General features: G+C 40.7%; 1 protein-coding gene across 9 annotated transcripts in view; it reads left to right on the top strand.

The window, feature by feature from the left end:
* The window catches only part of LOC126922007 (very low-density lipoprotein receptor-like), a 63,917-nt gene that overhangs the window by 4,033 nt on the left and 41,953 nt on the right, over positions 1 to 17,931 (top strand). For 6 of the 9 annotated variants that reach the window (XM_050734144.1, XM_050734150.1, XM_050734152.1 and 3 more), the window contains exon 2: positions 194 to 313. The exons of the other annotated variants lie outside the window; for them this stretch is intronic. In XM_050734144.1, coding sequence (XP_050590101.1) covers positions 194 to 313 — 120 coding nt within the window. The remainder of the gene's footprint in view (positions 1 to 193; positions 314 to 17,931) is intronic. 9 annotated transcript variants of the gene reach the window in all.

Below are 17,931 nucleotides of genomic sequence, written 5' to 3'. Positions count from 1 at the left end.
GTAGCGTCGATAATGTGGTCTGCGACGTACAGCGTATAACGGGAACGTCACGCGTTTCTAATCTCTCTCTTTTTTCTTTTTTCTTTTTTATTTTTTCACTCGCATGCTTTTTTCCCCGATTTGCATGTTCCACGTAACATTGGTTTTTTCAACGCAGTGGCATTTCATTTTTTCCATCTTTATTTTGCTTCAGACAAGCCTTGTCCTTTAAGGCAATTTCAATGTACGAATGGTAGATGTATACCAATCCCGTGGGTCTGCGACTCGATGGACGACTGCGGTGACAATTCCGATGAAACCAGCAAATGCGAAGGTGAGCGATGCGACGGATATTCGAGTATATCAGGCGTAGGAAAGAGGGTAGCCAATGCGAAAGGTTTGGCGAGAAAAGAAAAAGGAATAAATTTTATTCGATATAAAAGCGGCGGTGTGTCTGATAAAGAACGATCGGTTCTGTCGATAGCTGATTGTAATCGTCCGTGTCTGATTCTCCGATTAGTAGATTAACATGAATTTGAAATCAGTCGAAACCACTTTACCGATATGAAACGTTTGCGGCAATAAGCAGTCAGCTCTGACCTTTAAATCGTATTTATCGAAAGAGAAACGAAGATGTAGCTTCCATATCGAAAAGTGCGAAACCGTATCACTGTATTAATCTATTAATCTATTAATTTATTAATCTATCGATCTATTAATCTATTATTAATCTATCGATCTATTAATCACGAGTATTAGTTGGCTCGTGAATTTATAGCAGTTTTGAAAAAGTGACGCATCTTTGGTTGGTTTACTCGAATTAGTAAAGAGTAAAGCTACCTGTCTTTCGTTATTGTGGCAACCGCTTCCTACGTCGATTTGATATTTATTCGCTCGATTCGATTCGATATTTCTCCGAATAATTCCTACGCTTGTCTTTATCGGTTTTAATTAATTAATTCGAATAATTTGGACAGACACGCGCAAAATACTACAAAATGAGCTTTCGTTTTGCTCGATTTCAAGTATCATTTTCAAGTTTCAAGAAAAGTCGCGGTTCTTGAATCGAACAAGGGACAAACGGCTGAAATAGGTCGATCTTTTCTGAACTTTGTGTTTAATCGTACCGAGCAAATCATTAACCTTTTCGAGAAACAATCGTCGAACGTGTCTACGGAAGCTTTTCGTATCCTAATCGTATCCAACGATTTTTACGTATTGCGCTTTATCGTTCTCGAGAGTCTCGGATGCACCGAGAGAATTTCACGGAATTCAAGCGGTTCGATTTGACTAACGAGAAGAAGAAGGATATAAACTTGGAAAGGTATTTGAAATCGAGCAAATAACAGGTTCGAACGTCAGAGCGACGAATATTTCGTTGTTTCGTTCGTAATGGAGGATCGCATGAAATCCAAAATGATTTAACAAACAAAAGCGTAAACAAAGAAAAAGAAAAGAAAAAAAAAGGAAAAAAAAAAAGACAGGAAATAGCGTAGAAAATTTCGCATAAATCTTTATTAAACGTTGTCCGTGTCCCTGGTCGATCAACGAAACTCGGTTTTCCGTCGAGTGGCACGTAGAAAATCGACGAAGAGACAAACTCGATTGTTTCGTTATATGGTAAATCCTTTGATCGAGAGTTGGCAGGACGAAACGAAACGTCTTGGAAACGAAATTTGCGTCAACGTGCCTGTATGTTGAAATGCACGTGGCACGCGGAGCGTGTACGTACGTATCGTGGAATTAAAGATGCGCGTACACCTACGTTGTTTTGCAATATGCTTTTAATCTGCAAGGAAAATGTTAATTAATAATAGACAGTCGTCGATGATAAACCCGTGTGTACTAAATAAGAAATCGTACGAATAGAGAGTCTAACTGTATCTGCTGCGTGTTCTTCTTGCAATTGAACGCAACACGAGTATACACGCGTATGCGTTTGTTAAAGCAACTATCGACAAGACTATAACAAGACGTGTACAACGTTGTTTATTTTCTTAAACGTACGTAGCGAATAGGTCGTAGCAGATCGTACAATAATACATATATGTACGGGTTTGGGACTAGGTAACGCGAAACTATGTTCGAAGCAACGTTAAACGTAGCGTTTTTTGGCCGTAAACTGCGAGAATCGTGATCAGGGATCGATCACTTGGATCGTTTTACGCAACTTGTTGGTAGCATCATGGCGATTTCGCAATTCTATCGTGCGTTCGATAGTTTGGAAAAACGTGGCTTAAATCAACTTGGAGCAACGAAAAATCGATGGTTATATAAAAAGAAACGTAGCTAGATGGAATATCTGAAATGTTTGAAATTACCGAATTTAAGTTACATTGAAATTTAAATTGAATTTTCATTTATACATTTCTGGAATTATTTATGTAACGCGCATTGGCTAATATCGCGATTATCGTATTACTACCGTAACGCGTAGTGGCAATCCGATGCGTGGCAAATAACAGATTTCCAATTTCATGCTGCGCGTTATGGTTGGAATTGTTAGAGAAATTTTATCTCAAAGAAGATGACATTGTTTTGCCGTAGACGCCGTAGAAACGACGTAACGTTAATTTCTCCACGATAAAATCTTTGTTTAAACATTTTTATGTCAATGTTTAGGTTACAGAGGTGTATAGAACATTGAAAAGGTACACGGCTAATTAAAGAAAGAGGCATATCGATAAAAGTAAAAGACAGACTTTAGGCAATTTTTTAATAATAAAATTTAAACTGTTATTAAATCGAATCGAATCGATCGCGTTACTTTGATAAATTCATTTTATCTTAGCTCTCTCGTCCCAAGATCGAATCGAATTACAGCAATTAAAAGTACGCTTAATTTGCCGTTACAATGGCAATTTACGGGCTATTTCTTCTATTGGGTTGGTGGCATAGCGACGTGAATATTTTATCGTGTTAAGATAAACGCTTGCAAATATGCAAAAGCACGTATCGCTGTTTACGATAAATTTGGATCGTCGTCTTTTTCGACGATCGTTTAAGCGAAAGATATATAGACACGTTCGTCCCAGCTCGGAAATATGCGCGGTATTTTCTTTAATCAAATTGGTTTAATCTGTATTTTAGCACAAACGACAAGTTGTCGTTTAAATAAGTAGCGGAATGACGAGAGTTGTATCTTCTAGTCGTATCTATCTAGTCTAGAGTTGTATCTATCTAGTCTAGAGATATCGTTTTTCAAACGTTTATGGATCCGAGCTGGATCGCGACAGTTTGATTTAACAAGGCAAACCGATCGCGCATCGTCCATTACTTTTAGTAACGAGTTTACTTTAGCGATAAAGGCGAGTGAAAATTTCGTTTTTAAGCGAGTCAGACTCGCCAAAGTACGGGAACGGGGTAACGAGCTAGGAAAACCACAGATGGATTTAACAGAGCCGTAAAATGTTAAAAACGAAATATAAATATTAAAAGGTATAATCGAATAAGGAGAATAATATCGTATTGCGGTAATTGTCGAATTATTTTTCAGAAAATCCACTACTTTCTCGATTAGTTTGTCGCGAACGCGATATTTTCATCGATAAAGAATGCGAATACAGACAGAGACGAATGAAATTATTGGTACATAGCTGTTTCCCTTCTATCGTAACTACGCGATCCTCCGTACAAGTTGTTTTTGTAAAATATAGAAAACGGAAAAGGGATTTTAAAGAGACGCGATATCGATTTTATTGTTTATTATAAAATAGTTACGTACGTATAAAATCTTTATTCCGAGTAACTGTATCGTAAGGAATCGAAATCTTTGATTCTATCTGTTTCGATTACATATCGGTTTTAAAGGCAATGTGTTTTCTGTTTGCTCTACATCGGTCGCAAGACGGTTCTAGATTCTAGATTCTTGTATCGATTTTACGGTATAAACGAAATCTTACGTTTCGATAACAACGCGTTCTGTGCTTTTTTTTATTCTGTTTTTCTGTCGCACATTGTAGTAGCCGTACACGTGGTATTTATAGGAAATTTTAGAGCGCAAAGTTGCGCATAAACGCGCATAAGGTACAGCGTTTTCCATGATATTTGCAATACTTGGTAGCGTAAACCGATTTTTCATCGAGATTCTACGTTTCCAATTATACTGTCAAAAGTATGAATTTGCATAAAAATCCGCGATCCGATCAAGTCCTAATAATATTGTATTTAATTCGTCTCGTTATATCGAAATTTGTATAAATCTATCGGTCGTATCCTTTCTCGATTATTTCGTATTGAAACGATCCTCGTTAGCCAGCGAGTGACATAAAAGTCAGAAAATCAACAAAAACGTATTTATCATATTTCTCTCTCTCTCTCTCTCTCTCTCTCTCTCTCTCTCTCTCTCTATGCTCTCCGCGAATAACGCAAAAGAAGAAAAAAAAGAAAAAAAATCGCTTGGCATTTCGAATAACCACCGTTATTTGCAAAATGTTTCATCGAGACCAATGCAGATTTATTTATTAATTTGCGCGAATTTCACCATTCGTCGGTTGTATACCCAGCGACGGTATAATTGTCGAGTTTATGGTTCAGGAAATCGTACGAGTATTACGCGGCGATAATACGGCAACTGACGTTGATTTTATGCAACTTGACGGACGAATTGCGCGAACAGTTACGATCTAAAAGAAAAGAAAAGAAAAGAAAAGAAAAGAAAAGAATAGAAAAGAAAAGAAAAGAAAAGAAAAGAAAAGAAAAGAAAAGAAATGGGATATCGGTAATCGCGATAATTCGATGAATACGTGATTACGGTGTTGCGTGGAATTCCATAAGAATACGAGCGATAGAAAAAGTCGACGTCCTTGTCGGCCCTATGCTTTTCTTCGTACCGATACATGGGAATCGGCAAGACGTAGGTTCTCGGTGATCTTGCATCAGACAGGTTAAGCGTTTCTAATGTACTTTTTTTCCTAGTCTCGCCGGGAGGCTGCCGAGTCTCCATGGAGGCATCGCTCTCTGGCGTTTTAGATCGGCCGTCGTAAACACTCCGTAGGAACGCGTCGCGAAGATTTCTCTCGAATGACCATGTTAGAAACGAAGTCGGTTAGAAACGAATCGTAAGAATGAGCGGCCGCGAGTGCGGAAAAACTTGAAATATTATTTCGCTTCCACGTTCTAATTAAATTATAGGCCGAGAAACACGATGAATTACATGCCTTTATTATTTTGAGAAAAAGCTAGTTGTAAGATTTAGTAGGTTGTCGATCGATCCTCTATGCCACGGCCAAACACGTGGTCTGGTCGTATCCTTAAAAATCTTACTTTTCCCTGTTATACGTTATTGTCACGTCGCGGACACAAGAAATCACGAAACCGATAGATCGCCGGTGATCTCCTCGCGTCGCAGTTGAAACGTTTCGCGAATAAGGCGAAGAAATAGAACTTTGAGTGACGGTTCAAAGCGTTAAAAAATATACGGAATAAGGTTTCGAGCGCTAATTTAGCAGGTTTTAGTCCCTTTATATATCAGAGCGTAATATCGTATATCAGAGGCGGCTATATTCCGTTACTGTCTCGTTATTATTTCGATAGCTGTGGCGCGCAGGATGTTTCGTCTACCATCTTGTTACCGTTTCTGAGCGGGTGGCCTTCTTCAGCGTGTGACGATATCGAACGTATTCAAATATCCCTCGTCTTTTTAACGTATTTGACTTTCGTGAAATTTCCTCGACTCGTTAATTATTTATTAAGGGTTTAATCGTCATATCTATTCTCGCGTTAAAATTCTTCCGTTTAATCGTAATCATAAAATTACATTAATAAATCGGAATCGACCGATCGATGAAGAAATCGAGAGAAGCTGTCGCGTTTTTCTCCCGTAACGTTTAGATTGGTTGCGCGTTGCGAATTAAATGAAATATCTTTATTCGTTTAAACAGTAGCTAATGCTACTTATTTGTAAGTAACGTCATAGTACGTATATTTTATATTTTATGAACAGTATTTTCCCATTTGAATATTTCAGTAGCCATTTTTATATTATTTTATATATCGCTTGTGTTTGAAATATCTTATTTTAACGAATATACGCGTTGAAATATTCGATCGAAACGTTAAGTTCGATACTGCGCCGATATTGGAAATAGAATTTTTATCTCCATGATGTTATATATTCTACGTAATAATAGTTTTTATTTCCGAGTAACGTGAAATTTTTATTCGTTAACGCTATATATTTCAATTTACGTTGCATCACTGTATATATAACGTATAACTATAACGTATAAGATAACTACCGTATATGGAACAACTGTACGTTCTTGCTCGTGCAGGCAAATTCAAAGTTGAAAGAAACGATACTGGAAAATGAAACGACGAATTCGTAATTAAGTCGCTATGCCATTTTACTTATACTGGTATTCTGCGAAATAATACGATATTAGGAATTTGGCGAGCGGGCGTAAATTTATCAGGGGTTGAATTCGAACATTAAGATGTCGGGGGAAGATTCGCCCACGGCGAGTCGAGAAATTCTGGTAGAAGACTATGCGAAAAAAGAACAGCTTAGAGTAGGGCGCCGTTGGAAGGAACCGGACGACAGCTATAGAAGCGAACGCTTGTGCCCCGTTCTGCTTCTCGGAACACGTTGATCATTTACACGCAAACCTGCTTCCCGTATTTTCCTGGATTTCTCGGTCAAATTATTTCTCAAAAATCCAGCGAAACGATCCCTTTATTTCCCCTAATCTAATTCCTCTTTCTATTCTATACGTTTTCGTCGAGTTTCTCTTGACCAATTTCTCTCTTGCATTTTTATTATTCTCTTTCTATCGTTTCGGGATATCGTTCCCTTCTCTACCTCGATGATCGTACGATATAAATCGGACGTACAGTCGGATGCGACGATAATTTCACCACGTTTCGCAACTTTGCCGCCGCGGTATCTTTAAAAGATCGAACAAACTGTTATACATTGACTAGTTTCTTTATTCGGTATTTTGTTCAAACATTACGTAATTATCGAAACAATCGTATTATCGATATAAAATGGAACAGCGTCGTTTATTATACTTTTTATTTGACCCAAGAAGAAGCTGAAAGAGCTAAGAGTTCTAAAAATTAACTTTGCCAATTAATTGCATTTGATAATTGTACGACGAAGAAAGTACAAAGTATCGCCACAAGTATTGGCTCGAGAAAGCCATAGAAAATGTTTCATTTCGTAATATCGCCAGACTTATTTACTTACTTTATCCAGGCCGTTGTTGCGAAACTTGTATTCTCCTCATCGGAGCCTTCTTCGTATCTGACAATAATGTGTAATTGCCTCTTTATTTTCTTATTACGTACAATATAATATCGCTATTTTTACGATACTTTCTTTTGTCAGCGAAAGAGAAAGAGAAAGAAAAAGAAAAAGAAAAAAAAAGAAAGAAAGAAAAAGGAAAAAAAAAACTGCGGGACAAAGGTTCGACACGGTTCCGTCGTATCGATTATCGGAGTAATTTTCAAGATGAAATGCTCGCGGATGGTCGTTTCGTTCGTAATCTTTGATTTACCTTCGCCAAGCGAACCACGACGCGGTGTTTGACTCGAAATTAGCCAATCTTACTCTATAAGCTGGCCGACCGACTGCGTCGTATCGTTTTCTATCAGTCTCCGTTGCTTTGTTCTTTCGTCGAGGATCCTTGGCTACCTTACGTTTCTCTCCTTTCTTTCGTTTAACAGCGTCTCGACCGACAGCGCAAGACCTACCTCGCTCGCGTCATCCTCCGTACGATACCACTCTAGTTTGTTTGTAAATTAGGTAGAAACATACGACATTTGTAGCTCTTTGCTTTTCTCAAATCTGTTTTTCTTCTTTTTCTCTTGTTTCTTTTTTCCTTTTTCTTTTCGTATAATAAAAGAGACAAAGACTTTTGTCTTCTCGATTCGAACGTCGTCCGATCGTTAAGCACCGTACGACGAGTGCTTTCATCGTTAAGTAACGTTCAAGTGTCGTAACTACCTACATATCTTGCAACGTTTTTCAATGTTTCTTATATTTCAATTTCTTCTCTCCGATCAATTCGATCGTAAGCCTTTAATCATTTAAACAACTTCCAACACTTTCTCTGTTAACTTTCAGTTCGAATTAAAGCGAGTAGGATCCGTTGCTCATCTTTAAGAGCTATCTTTCTATCGCAAAATGTCGAGAAATGGCTGCTTTTAAATACAACCAAACGTTACGTAAAGTATCACGAAAACACGCAGATTCGGTCGATCGTTGTTCCAAGGACGTCGCGAGATATCGAAAAACAATTACTCGCCAGAAATGTTACCGTAGTAGTAGTAGTAGTAGTAGTAGTAGTAGTAGTAGTAGTTGTTGTTGTTGTTGTAGTAGTAGTAGTAGTGTAGTAGTAGTAGTAAGGTTGATCGCAAACATTCAGATTCGTTCGATCGTTCCTCTCGGAATATCGCAAGATATTGGAAAATAATTATTCACCGCAATAAGTACTACTTTAAAATCCAAGTAAATAAGATCAAGCACGAACGTCTGCATTCGGTAAATTATTCCTTCCAATGTGATGGACAAATATGGAAAAGAAGTTATTCCCTAGAAATTACTTTAGAGTCGGCAAAATAAAATTAATCGAGATTTATTATTAACAGATTAATTGTATCTTTCGAGCGTGTTAGAAAATAATGATATCGCGAAAGAATATCGTAACGAGCGTCGCGTTAAAATCGAGAACCGAGTATATTAACCAAATTAATTTCAATATCGATCAACTATTGAAATAAAAGAAATCGATTCACGTTTTAGCGAATGCGACGAAACGAATGTAACCCAAATAGCGACTAAAATATTTGTTTTTATCTCGTCATGTATTTTTCGAGTAATTTACTTGCGAGTAATTTAGTAATTTACGCTTTCTAAATTATAAATAATTAGAAAGAAGAAAATATAACGAAACGATCTGATCGCGTCGGTGTATCGACTCGAATTTCAACTTTTATTCGATGGAAAGATGGAAAAATGGAAAGAAAGATGGAAAGATATTTAAGAGGATCGCCGGCTACCAGGTTTAGAGTAGCGATTCGTCTCGGCGTTCTTTCCCCGTGCCAAACTTGGTCGGCTCGCCTCTCCCCTTCTGTCTGCGACTTTTTTCTTCTTTCTTAGCCATCTTGGTCGTCGTCGTCGTCGTCGTCGTCGTCGTCGTCGTTGTCGTCTTCGTCTTCTTCTTCTTCTTCTTCTTCTTCTTCTTCTTCGTCGTGGTTGTCGTCTTCTTGGTTCTTTCCTTATGCCCCCCTCCCCCCGGCCGTCGCCTCTTTGCCGCGCCTAGGGCTATCGTAATTTGTAGCGCAAGGTCTGTACCAGGTTGCAACAGAGTTCTCCATTCTGCGGAGAACCGATTCGGCTGTCCGCGCAGAGACGTACGTGTACGCGCGTATGTATACTATACATACGCACATATGTACGAAACAACTCTCGGTACCATATAATTATGGTGAAAGCCAGTCGTGGTCGGTGATCGGCGCGCGGTGGTATGGCGCGTAGGGGCAGCTTCGGTCGAGTCAAGTGGTCGACACATTGGCGGCCGCATCGATTGCTGCCGCTTCTGCTTCTCTCGAGGGTGTTCTCCTTCCTTCGTCAGCTACTTTTCGCCGGCGTATCTTCTACGTTCGTTCGGCGCGCTTCTCGTTCGAGAGAGCGGCCTTCGATTGATCCCAATCGAAGCTTCGAATCGTTAACGAAGCCTGATTGATCCGCGTTCGACGACAGACGAAACACGGGCCAGCCAATTCGTCGTCGCACTTTCCCACGAACGGGGGTATACCCGTTGTACGAATATCTCGTGATCGACGCGTTATTCGACGCAAATGGGATCGTTTTATGCGCCGACGTTATGGTTCGAGTAAAAAGTCGCCGGATTTCAACGACGAACCCGTTGCCTCGATACGAACCATTCGGGTCGTCGTTACGGATCGTCTCTTATGCTAATTCGTGTACGGACACGATCAAAGAAATGGAAGTTGAACGGACGTTCGTTTTAGGTAAATTATTCGGAGCGTTGGAAATTAGGACGACTATTCCGCCGTAGATATATCGTACTATATTTTCGCGTCGTCGAACTTTCAACAAACGCATGAAAATGCACAGTCATGTTTGCTACGAGATCCTAAACAACCTCGGGACAAAGACAAGAGTTTGAAAAGTTTGTTTCCTAAGGTCGTGCTCGTTATTTGGAACTTATTTCGCTGACGAAATTTACAAGTTGTTTTAGTTATGAAAAGGCGTAAACGGTGACCTAAAATATTTCGCTACGCCAGCTGCATTTCTATGCCCGAATGCAAATACAGTATCTAATATTTTACCGTAACGTGTCGTTTACATCGCGTTGTAAAACCTTTTGGCATCTTTCGCGTGCGCGCGACCAGGCCATGGGAAATAAGACGTTAATATCGCAGCAAATTTGTACAGCAGATAGTAGACGCTTTACCCTTATACTACGACGATATATCAACGTGAAACAAAAAATGTTGTTCGAGAATACAGTAAGAATATATCGTAGTATACATAACGATACAACGAGTCATAATCGAGGAGTAGCGTTAACGATCGCAGCTAAATATTCTACCGCATCTTGGTTCGTACATCTTTGAAACCGAACTTCGATTCTGTCTACACGTGTCTATTAGGATGTGCGCCTAGCGTCGTCTCAAATGTGACTTTTGTACCTGTACCTTTGTCTCGTCGATAAAGTACGACTCATCGTTCTACGATAGACAAGGTAGCGAGTTATTAACCTTGCGTTCGTAAAATACAGACGATCGCGAAAACGAGATAATCGGTTTGGTCTTTGACCAAAATCGGAAAAGAAATAAAGTAGGTCAGCTTATTGATTCACGGAACGGTACGAGTTATAAAGGAAGGAAAAAATGGGGGAAAAACCGGAGGAACTGCGATTCCTGTTCGTTGTGGCATTAATTTCTCGTTGATTTACACAAGTTCCACTCTTGCACGGCTTCTCCTTCTTCCCCTCCCCTTCCCTCCTGCCCTCCTTCTCACTCTCTCTCTCTCTCTGCCCGTCTCTCCGAGGACTAGCTCGCGAACAGCGCTCCGAGATCTTGATAAGAGAAACTGCTCCCTATTTGATTTATTGTAAATTAGCCGTACCGAGTGTTGAATTATCGCCGTGGTAAATTTCGCCACTGCTTCCAACCGATTGCTGTAAGTAGTTCGATATGGACGCGAATTATGTCAGCAGTTACCCGAATACCGTTTAATTGTCGGGTTCGAGGTATCTCCGCGGAGTCGGCGATTCTATTACGCGAGAACTCGATCCTCTTGACACGGAAAAACCCCTCCTATTTAGGATACTTTCTCGCATCGTCTTCTCGAACGTCTTTCGTTTCTTACGAATCGAACGTTCTACCGTTTATCGATAGTTTAAGAATCTCATTTTCCCTTCCATTCCGTTTAGACACCGTTCCACTCGAAATCACTTTCATTTGCTTCGCGAAACTGGTCGTTCCCAGCCTTTTACGCTCTTCCACGTTCTTTCGTTTGATCTTCCGTTTCCAAAAGCTGTCTTAAATAGTCTATATCCGTTTCAAGGTGAAGAGAAAACGTTTCGAACGAAACGGAGCTGAACGGAGCCGAGTGGTTAAATTAGCCCGGTCGGAGATCGGTCGAGGATCTATTATCTACGATTTTCATCGTTGTTCGATTCGAGATTCTAACGCGTAATTCCATTGGCGCGTGGTATCGCGCAGTGGCGCGAGTTCCCGTGGACCACGCGTAGAATCCCAGAGAATCGAGCAAATATCGTATTTATATATCAGGGTATTTATAGCGAGCGGAAGAGCGATTCTCCGCATGGAACGCACGTCGCGCATGGAGATTTGATCGCAGGTGGGAAAAATTTGCGTCGCGCGATGTTGTCGAGGTCTGCCGGATGTTACGCGTGCTTCGCTTTCCTTCTTAGATTTAGTTCTTTAGATTTTCGCGACTGCAACGTCTACGAAACGCTGGTGCAACGTGCAATCGCAAAGTGCGAGTGCAGAGTGCAGAGCTACACGATTTGCTCGCGAAGAAACCAATACCTTGACTTTGAATATTTTATATGTACGCGGATATTTGAATATTATTACATATAATAATAACATAAATAAATATTTCTACCTCGACATTCTCCATGAATACGTGTACATCCGCGGCCTATAGATTATGTTTAATTACGTTCAGAGAAATATGAAACGGCGTTCTACTTATTCCCTTAATTTCGCCGAGACGCGTTGTTATTGCGTCGCGTTCTCTGTATTACGTTAATACCGTCCGCCTGATAAAGCTACGCGTGATATTTTCGCGCGCGCTTTTCCACGCAGATACGGCGATAATCGGCCGCGGCTGTACCGTTAAAGGTCGTTTCTTTCGTTTGATTCGTAAAAACTCGGCTGCAAAACGTTTCCGTGTTATTTCGCGGTGGAAAAGTCGAGCGGCAAGATTAAACGACAGCGACGCGTATAATTGTTGGCACACGGTTCTTCTCGTATCTTTAGATCGACGATATCTACGCGAGGTGGTGCGGCTGCTAAATTTCCAGAGGCATCGTGTACCGACGAAATGACAGGATATTACCGGCCGTTTTATACGAAGCATTTTACAAGTACTATACGAACGCTATGAAAAAAGTACTTGAAGATCCCGACGAATTGGCCTTTCGTAAAGGGAACGGCGTTAAAAAGGAGAGAGTGAGAGAGTCTCTTTCGTTCTAAAGTCACCTTTGCGTCTCGTTGAGTGGATACGGATGATCTAAATGAAATTACAAACGTTTCGCGGTTCGAAGTAACTTGAAAACTTTTTACGTACACGTTGTACACGTGTTACATTTATTAACGTCTATCGCGATTACGGTGGTGAAATTTGAAAGGGATCTGAAAATTTAAGTACGCGGCAGTCGCCAGATATTTATTGGAAGCGTACTCGTCTCGCGGACCGACAAAGTATTTGAACGGCCAGTTGATATATTTAGCGAAATGTTCTTTAACACCGATTGTACGTTTAAGACCGCTATTCACGCTCTGTAATCACGCTAATTTTTCACCGACTGCGCGTTTCCGATAAACGTCTTCCAACTTTTGTTATATATTATACGTTTCTACTTACGACATTGAAACTTTTATTCGCGACTATCGTAATAAAACGATAAAAACTCGAAGCGGATCGATATCATTGCGCTTCCCGAAGAGCATCAAAGTACACGAACGGTCGATCATTCGCTACATCGATAAGCCACGATCTCGGCAAATAAGCAAACGTCTCGTAACTTCCATATACGTTCTTGGATTTTCCGATGTTACCGTTAGAATCGCGACAAAATTGCTCGTTACGCGCTGCTAATGAAAAAGTTTCCTATAACGCAGGTAACGTATCGGTAAAAATTTTCTGTCGCGAGTGCTTGATCGCTTTCGCGAGCCACTGTATTTGAACAGGAGAACGCAGACGCAACTTTTTGCCCGCGAAAGTTGTACGTACGATTATATAAAACGCGTATATCGCTAATATCGCGATATCGAAAGTCGTTGTTGCTGCAAAAATTGCTCGCGGTTCTGCGTCGAACGAAGGCGTTTTCGTCTATAGGACGGACCGTTTGTATCCGTTATTCCCTTGCATCTTCTATACAAGGTGTCACCAGGGAGTTTCGAATTGTCTCTTCCGACGACAATAGCCAGCCGTGGTTCTGGATTTTCCATTTCGCGAAACGTTTGCATCGATCGGACACATTTTCGTTCCTTCTTCTCCTCTTCCCTCGCATTCTTTTCTCTTCTTTTTCTTTCCCTCTTCTTTCCCCTCGTTCTCTTTCGTTTTACGAACATTCCGTGCTTTTATAATCCGCGCGAAATCTTTCTTTTCGACGATGCTCGCACGTTGTTTTTCGCTCGCGACGCGTGAAATACCGTTTGCTCTTTCCACGAAGGTATCGCGGCCGACGATTCTTCCTCGACTAAAAATCAATTTTTCGACATCGCCGTGTTTCGCGCGATATTAAATCCGACATTAAATCTGATACGCGTTTCGTTCGAACGCGAATAGACGCGCGGATGAGGAAAAAAGGATAATCAATAGGCGATTTCGAATAACTTTTAAAACATCTTTACTTCTACGTCGGTTCGAACGAAGAAAAGTCGCTTTACGCGCTCTATCGTTCCCAAGTATCCTCGCGCTTTGGCTGATGGCAAAATTAATATTCCGTCGTCGCGATATTCAGCGGATCAAAACGAATCTCTGCTCGAGTTCCGTTTCTTCGATTATACTCGTGATAATTGGTAAATTTGCTATAATTACGCGAGACAATTGTAAATTTGTATAGACGGTTGCGGTCTACTAATAATTTATTATAACGGAAGAATATCTTGCTACTTCTTTTCTTTTCCTTGTCAGCTTCTTTCTTATTCAATAGATAGAGTTGACATTTGCCGCGATACTTTTACGAAAGGAAAAAATCCAGGCAAGGCGGCGGTACGCAATCGGAATTCGCAATTACACGGCCATGATTATCGTTACGTACTGTTGGCAATTCGATACGAATGCTCGAAAGAAATTCGCTCGACGACTCGAGAGGTTGAGACAGACGTGGTAATAACGACCGTCGGAGCTATGTAAATTACCTCTATCCGCGTCGAAAATCGCGCATATATCGCGTTTGCTTTCGTGCGTGCACGCCAACTCGTCGGACAGAAAGAAACGTTCGTGCAGGTAACGAGAACGTCCGACGAAGAAAACGACTTTACGCCATCGTATCGATATTTTTATACGTTCTTTTTCTTTTTTCTTTCTCTTCCCCCCCCCCTCCCCCCTTTGAACGAGGAAAAAGCCGGTTCAAAATTAATAGGGGTTTTCTCGTTGCTTAATCACATCGCGCTCGGCTTTCACCGTTTCTTTCCTCTCGGTGATTTATCTTGTTTACTTCTGCATCGTGAATTTCTGCAAGTTCAACGGTAATGGATCTTTCGAATCAGGCCCTGGCCACTTACACACGCTTCGATTTAACTCTCGATTACCAATGTAACCGGAATATTTCGCACGTTCGTTCGATTTATCAATACCTACGCGTATTTTATCCCATTTCGTATTTATCGAAAAATTTCCTTCCATTTGAACTTTTCGCTGTACTTTCGTTACTTTCTTTTTCTTCTCTTCTTCCTTTTTTTTTTCTCTTTTTCCTCTATTTTCCTTGACAGAAACACATCGTTTCGTAATTATTTCAAAAGCGATCGTTAATTTGTCTGCGTAACGGATCGTATCCGTTAGGTTTCAAAGTTGACGGAGAGTCGGTCATTCATTATGCGTGAAATTTTAAACGAAAGAAAGTAAATACGACTAATTTGTTTTCACATTTCTTTTGAAAGTAGTATTTTTTCAAAGTACCGTCCAACGTATTGTATTATCCGATGTATGGTAGATGTATGGTACAATGTATAAAACGAAGCTTCCATCGTTTCAAGAACAACGCTGTAATAGTTCTTTTTTCCACGCTATTGATATACTAAGCTTCGAAGGTTATTTTAAGTTTACCGTCGTAAACTCTTCGAATGTCATTTATAATAAAACTTTCACGATAATGCGCATCTCATAGGAGATATAATTAATTTAAGAACGGAACGCGTAATAGAGCAAGAGCGGATGTTTGACATTCGATTTTTACGTACCGCGAATCTACTCGAAGCGACCTGAAATTATTCCTTTCCGTGTAATTTTATAGACATGGTAAAAAAAAAAATATGTGTACGATATATATATATATAGCTTACTCGACTATGGCCAAAGATAGTATCCGGTAAAGAAGCGACCGATAACTTGTGGAAAATCGACATAAACTTTATAACTTAAGCGCGTTAGCAGCTTTGTTTTTAGTAGAGTATTACGTTTTATCGCCTTCTTGCGTCGAATCAAGACGCGAATCAAGACATCTCCGAAGAAGAGATAAAAGATAAAAGTCAAAAAATCAAGGAAAACGGCCGTTTATCGTATTTATCCACGTTAAATATCAAGGACGAGTGTTCTAACGCGGTATGATTGTCGCAGCATCGTCGATAGAGTATATTTATTATCGTTTACTCGATCGTTTATTGATTGTTGCCTTCCGCCATTGAACTTCCGATTTGGCTTTCGATCGACAAGTTTCGAAATATAGTCGGTCTCGCCGGAGACTGTATTTTAAATAAAGATTTGGTTCTACGCGTTTCCTTTTACGCGTACTTGCTTCGCGAATAATACGAGCGGTCGTTCCATAAATTACAGTTACACGCACGAGGTTACGGGGATACGTAAATTACTCTTTATCGGAGGAATACGATCGACACCGATACGAATTGTTGATTTTCGTCGGAGGGAAGAAGCCGGTTCGATCGTTGGATACGAGCTCCGGCAGTTAAGGGTTAAACGCCGTTGGAACGTCGGGGAATTAGATCGGGGTAAAGCTGGATGTTTGAAAATCGAACGCCGCACCCGATGAATAGATAATTCCGCGGCTATCGGGATCGGAGTATCGTTGGCCGTGCGAATTTTCGTAAAACGTATCCCCTCGTTTCAGCTTGATAATCAGAGTGCCTTGCTTATTCGGGACGTTATTTTCGCGTAATCGCGGTTTTAGTCGCTTTAGAGCAATTAGTTGCGTGAAATCGAGAGCGTGCTCGGACCGAGCTTATTCGATCGACAGGAAATAAATAGTCGGCAGGCTGAACGGGTTAAAAAAGATGATACCGACGTGGCTGACCCCGTTACTAACGGAACTCGTTATCCTCGCTTTTCATGGAATTGACTGGAATCAGGCGGCCGATTGTTCGTTCGCCGAAGAATACGCGATTACGAACGATACACCTTTCCTCCTTCCACGGAATTCGCTCGTTTCCACCATTGTACGTATCGCCTTACGTCGTCGCGCGAAATTAACCAGAGTTTCTTCGTTTTATCTTTTTCGCGTACGGCAGGGCACGCTACAACGAGCACAGAATTGCTTCTCGAACCACCCTTGTTGTAGCGGCGTCTCTTCTTCGTAGCATACATCGAAACATATGCAATTGAAAGCAAACGTATCACCGGTACGACGTCGTTCAAACGACGGAGAAACGTAATAAAATATACATCTGTGCGTAAGAGCGACACGCATCGGCAGCCGATTCTACAGCCGAAGACAACAAACAGCTTTGTATAAACGCGTGTATTCGTTCACGAGATCATTTTTCGTTGGATTTTCTGTTATTTAATTGTCTTTTACGCAAGACGCTGGAAACGACCATTTTGCGTTTCGAGGCAGGTCCGTGCACGTCTTGTCGCGGATCCGCTTGCGTTGCGAATGGTTGCCGATGCTTTCCGAATTTATCGAAAAGCCCGTTCTATCCTCAACTTTGGTTTAGTATGTAGCATGTTTAAATGTATCATCAGCTGCCGATCGAAGCGGATCCCACGTATTCCGTTACACTTTGCGCATCGTTGTATTCGATGCCTAGAAAATATTGGTATTCGGCGATCCAAAGTAAGTTTACTTTTATCCGTTTTCTATCTTATTTTCCTACATCTTATATTTATGCCCAAGTCGCATTTACGCGAAAGAAGCTATTCGCTAGAATGCGTAAAAAATGACGATAACGGAAAGTTAATTCGTTAATCGTTTTAACTTTTGATCGAGTAGTTCTCTCTTCCCGTCCTTTTGAAAGCGAAGCGAAGTTACGCCGATGTTGCCATCGCGGAGCGAGCAGTGAAATAACGGCCAACGATGGCGTAAACGCAACGTTATGGGGAAACGTAAATAAAGTAACTTATTACATAGACGTCGTTTTATCAAGGTAGGACAAGCGTACCGAAACGATAGGTATAGGTGCTTGGGAAAAGTCCACGCGCAAATCAGAAACACGAGGAATCTCAGTGTTAAACGCGAACAGAGACGTTAAGGGAGCGCGATAAGGAACGAGCTACCTTTTCCCTTTTATTTATGCCGTTTCGCTTATTTATTTATATGGTCG

The sequence above is a fragment of the Bombus affinis genome, chromosome 11, assembly GCF_024516045.1.
Source record: "Bombus affinis isolate iyBomAffi1 chromosome 11, iyBomAffi1.2, whole genome shotgun sequence".
Taxonomy (NCBI): Eukaryota; Metazoa; Arthropoda; class Insecta; order Hymenoptera; family Apidae; genus Bombus; species Bombus affinis.
This window is presented reverse-complemented; position numbering and strand designations above follow the sequence as displayed.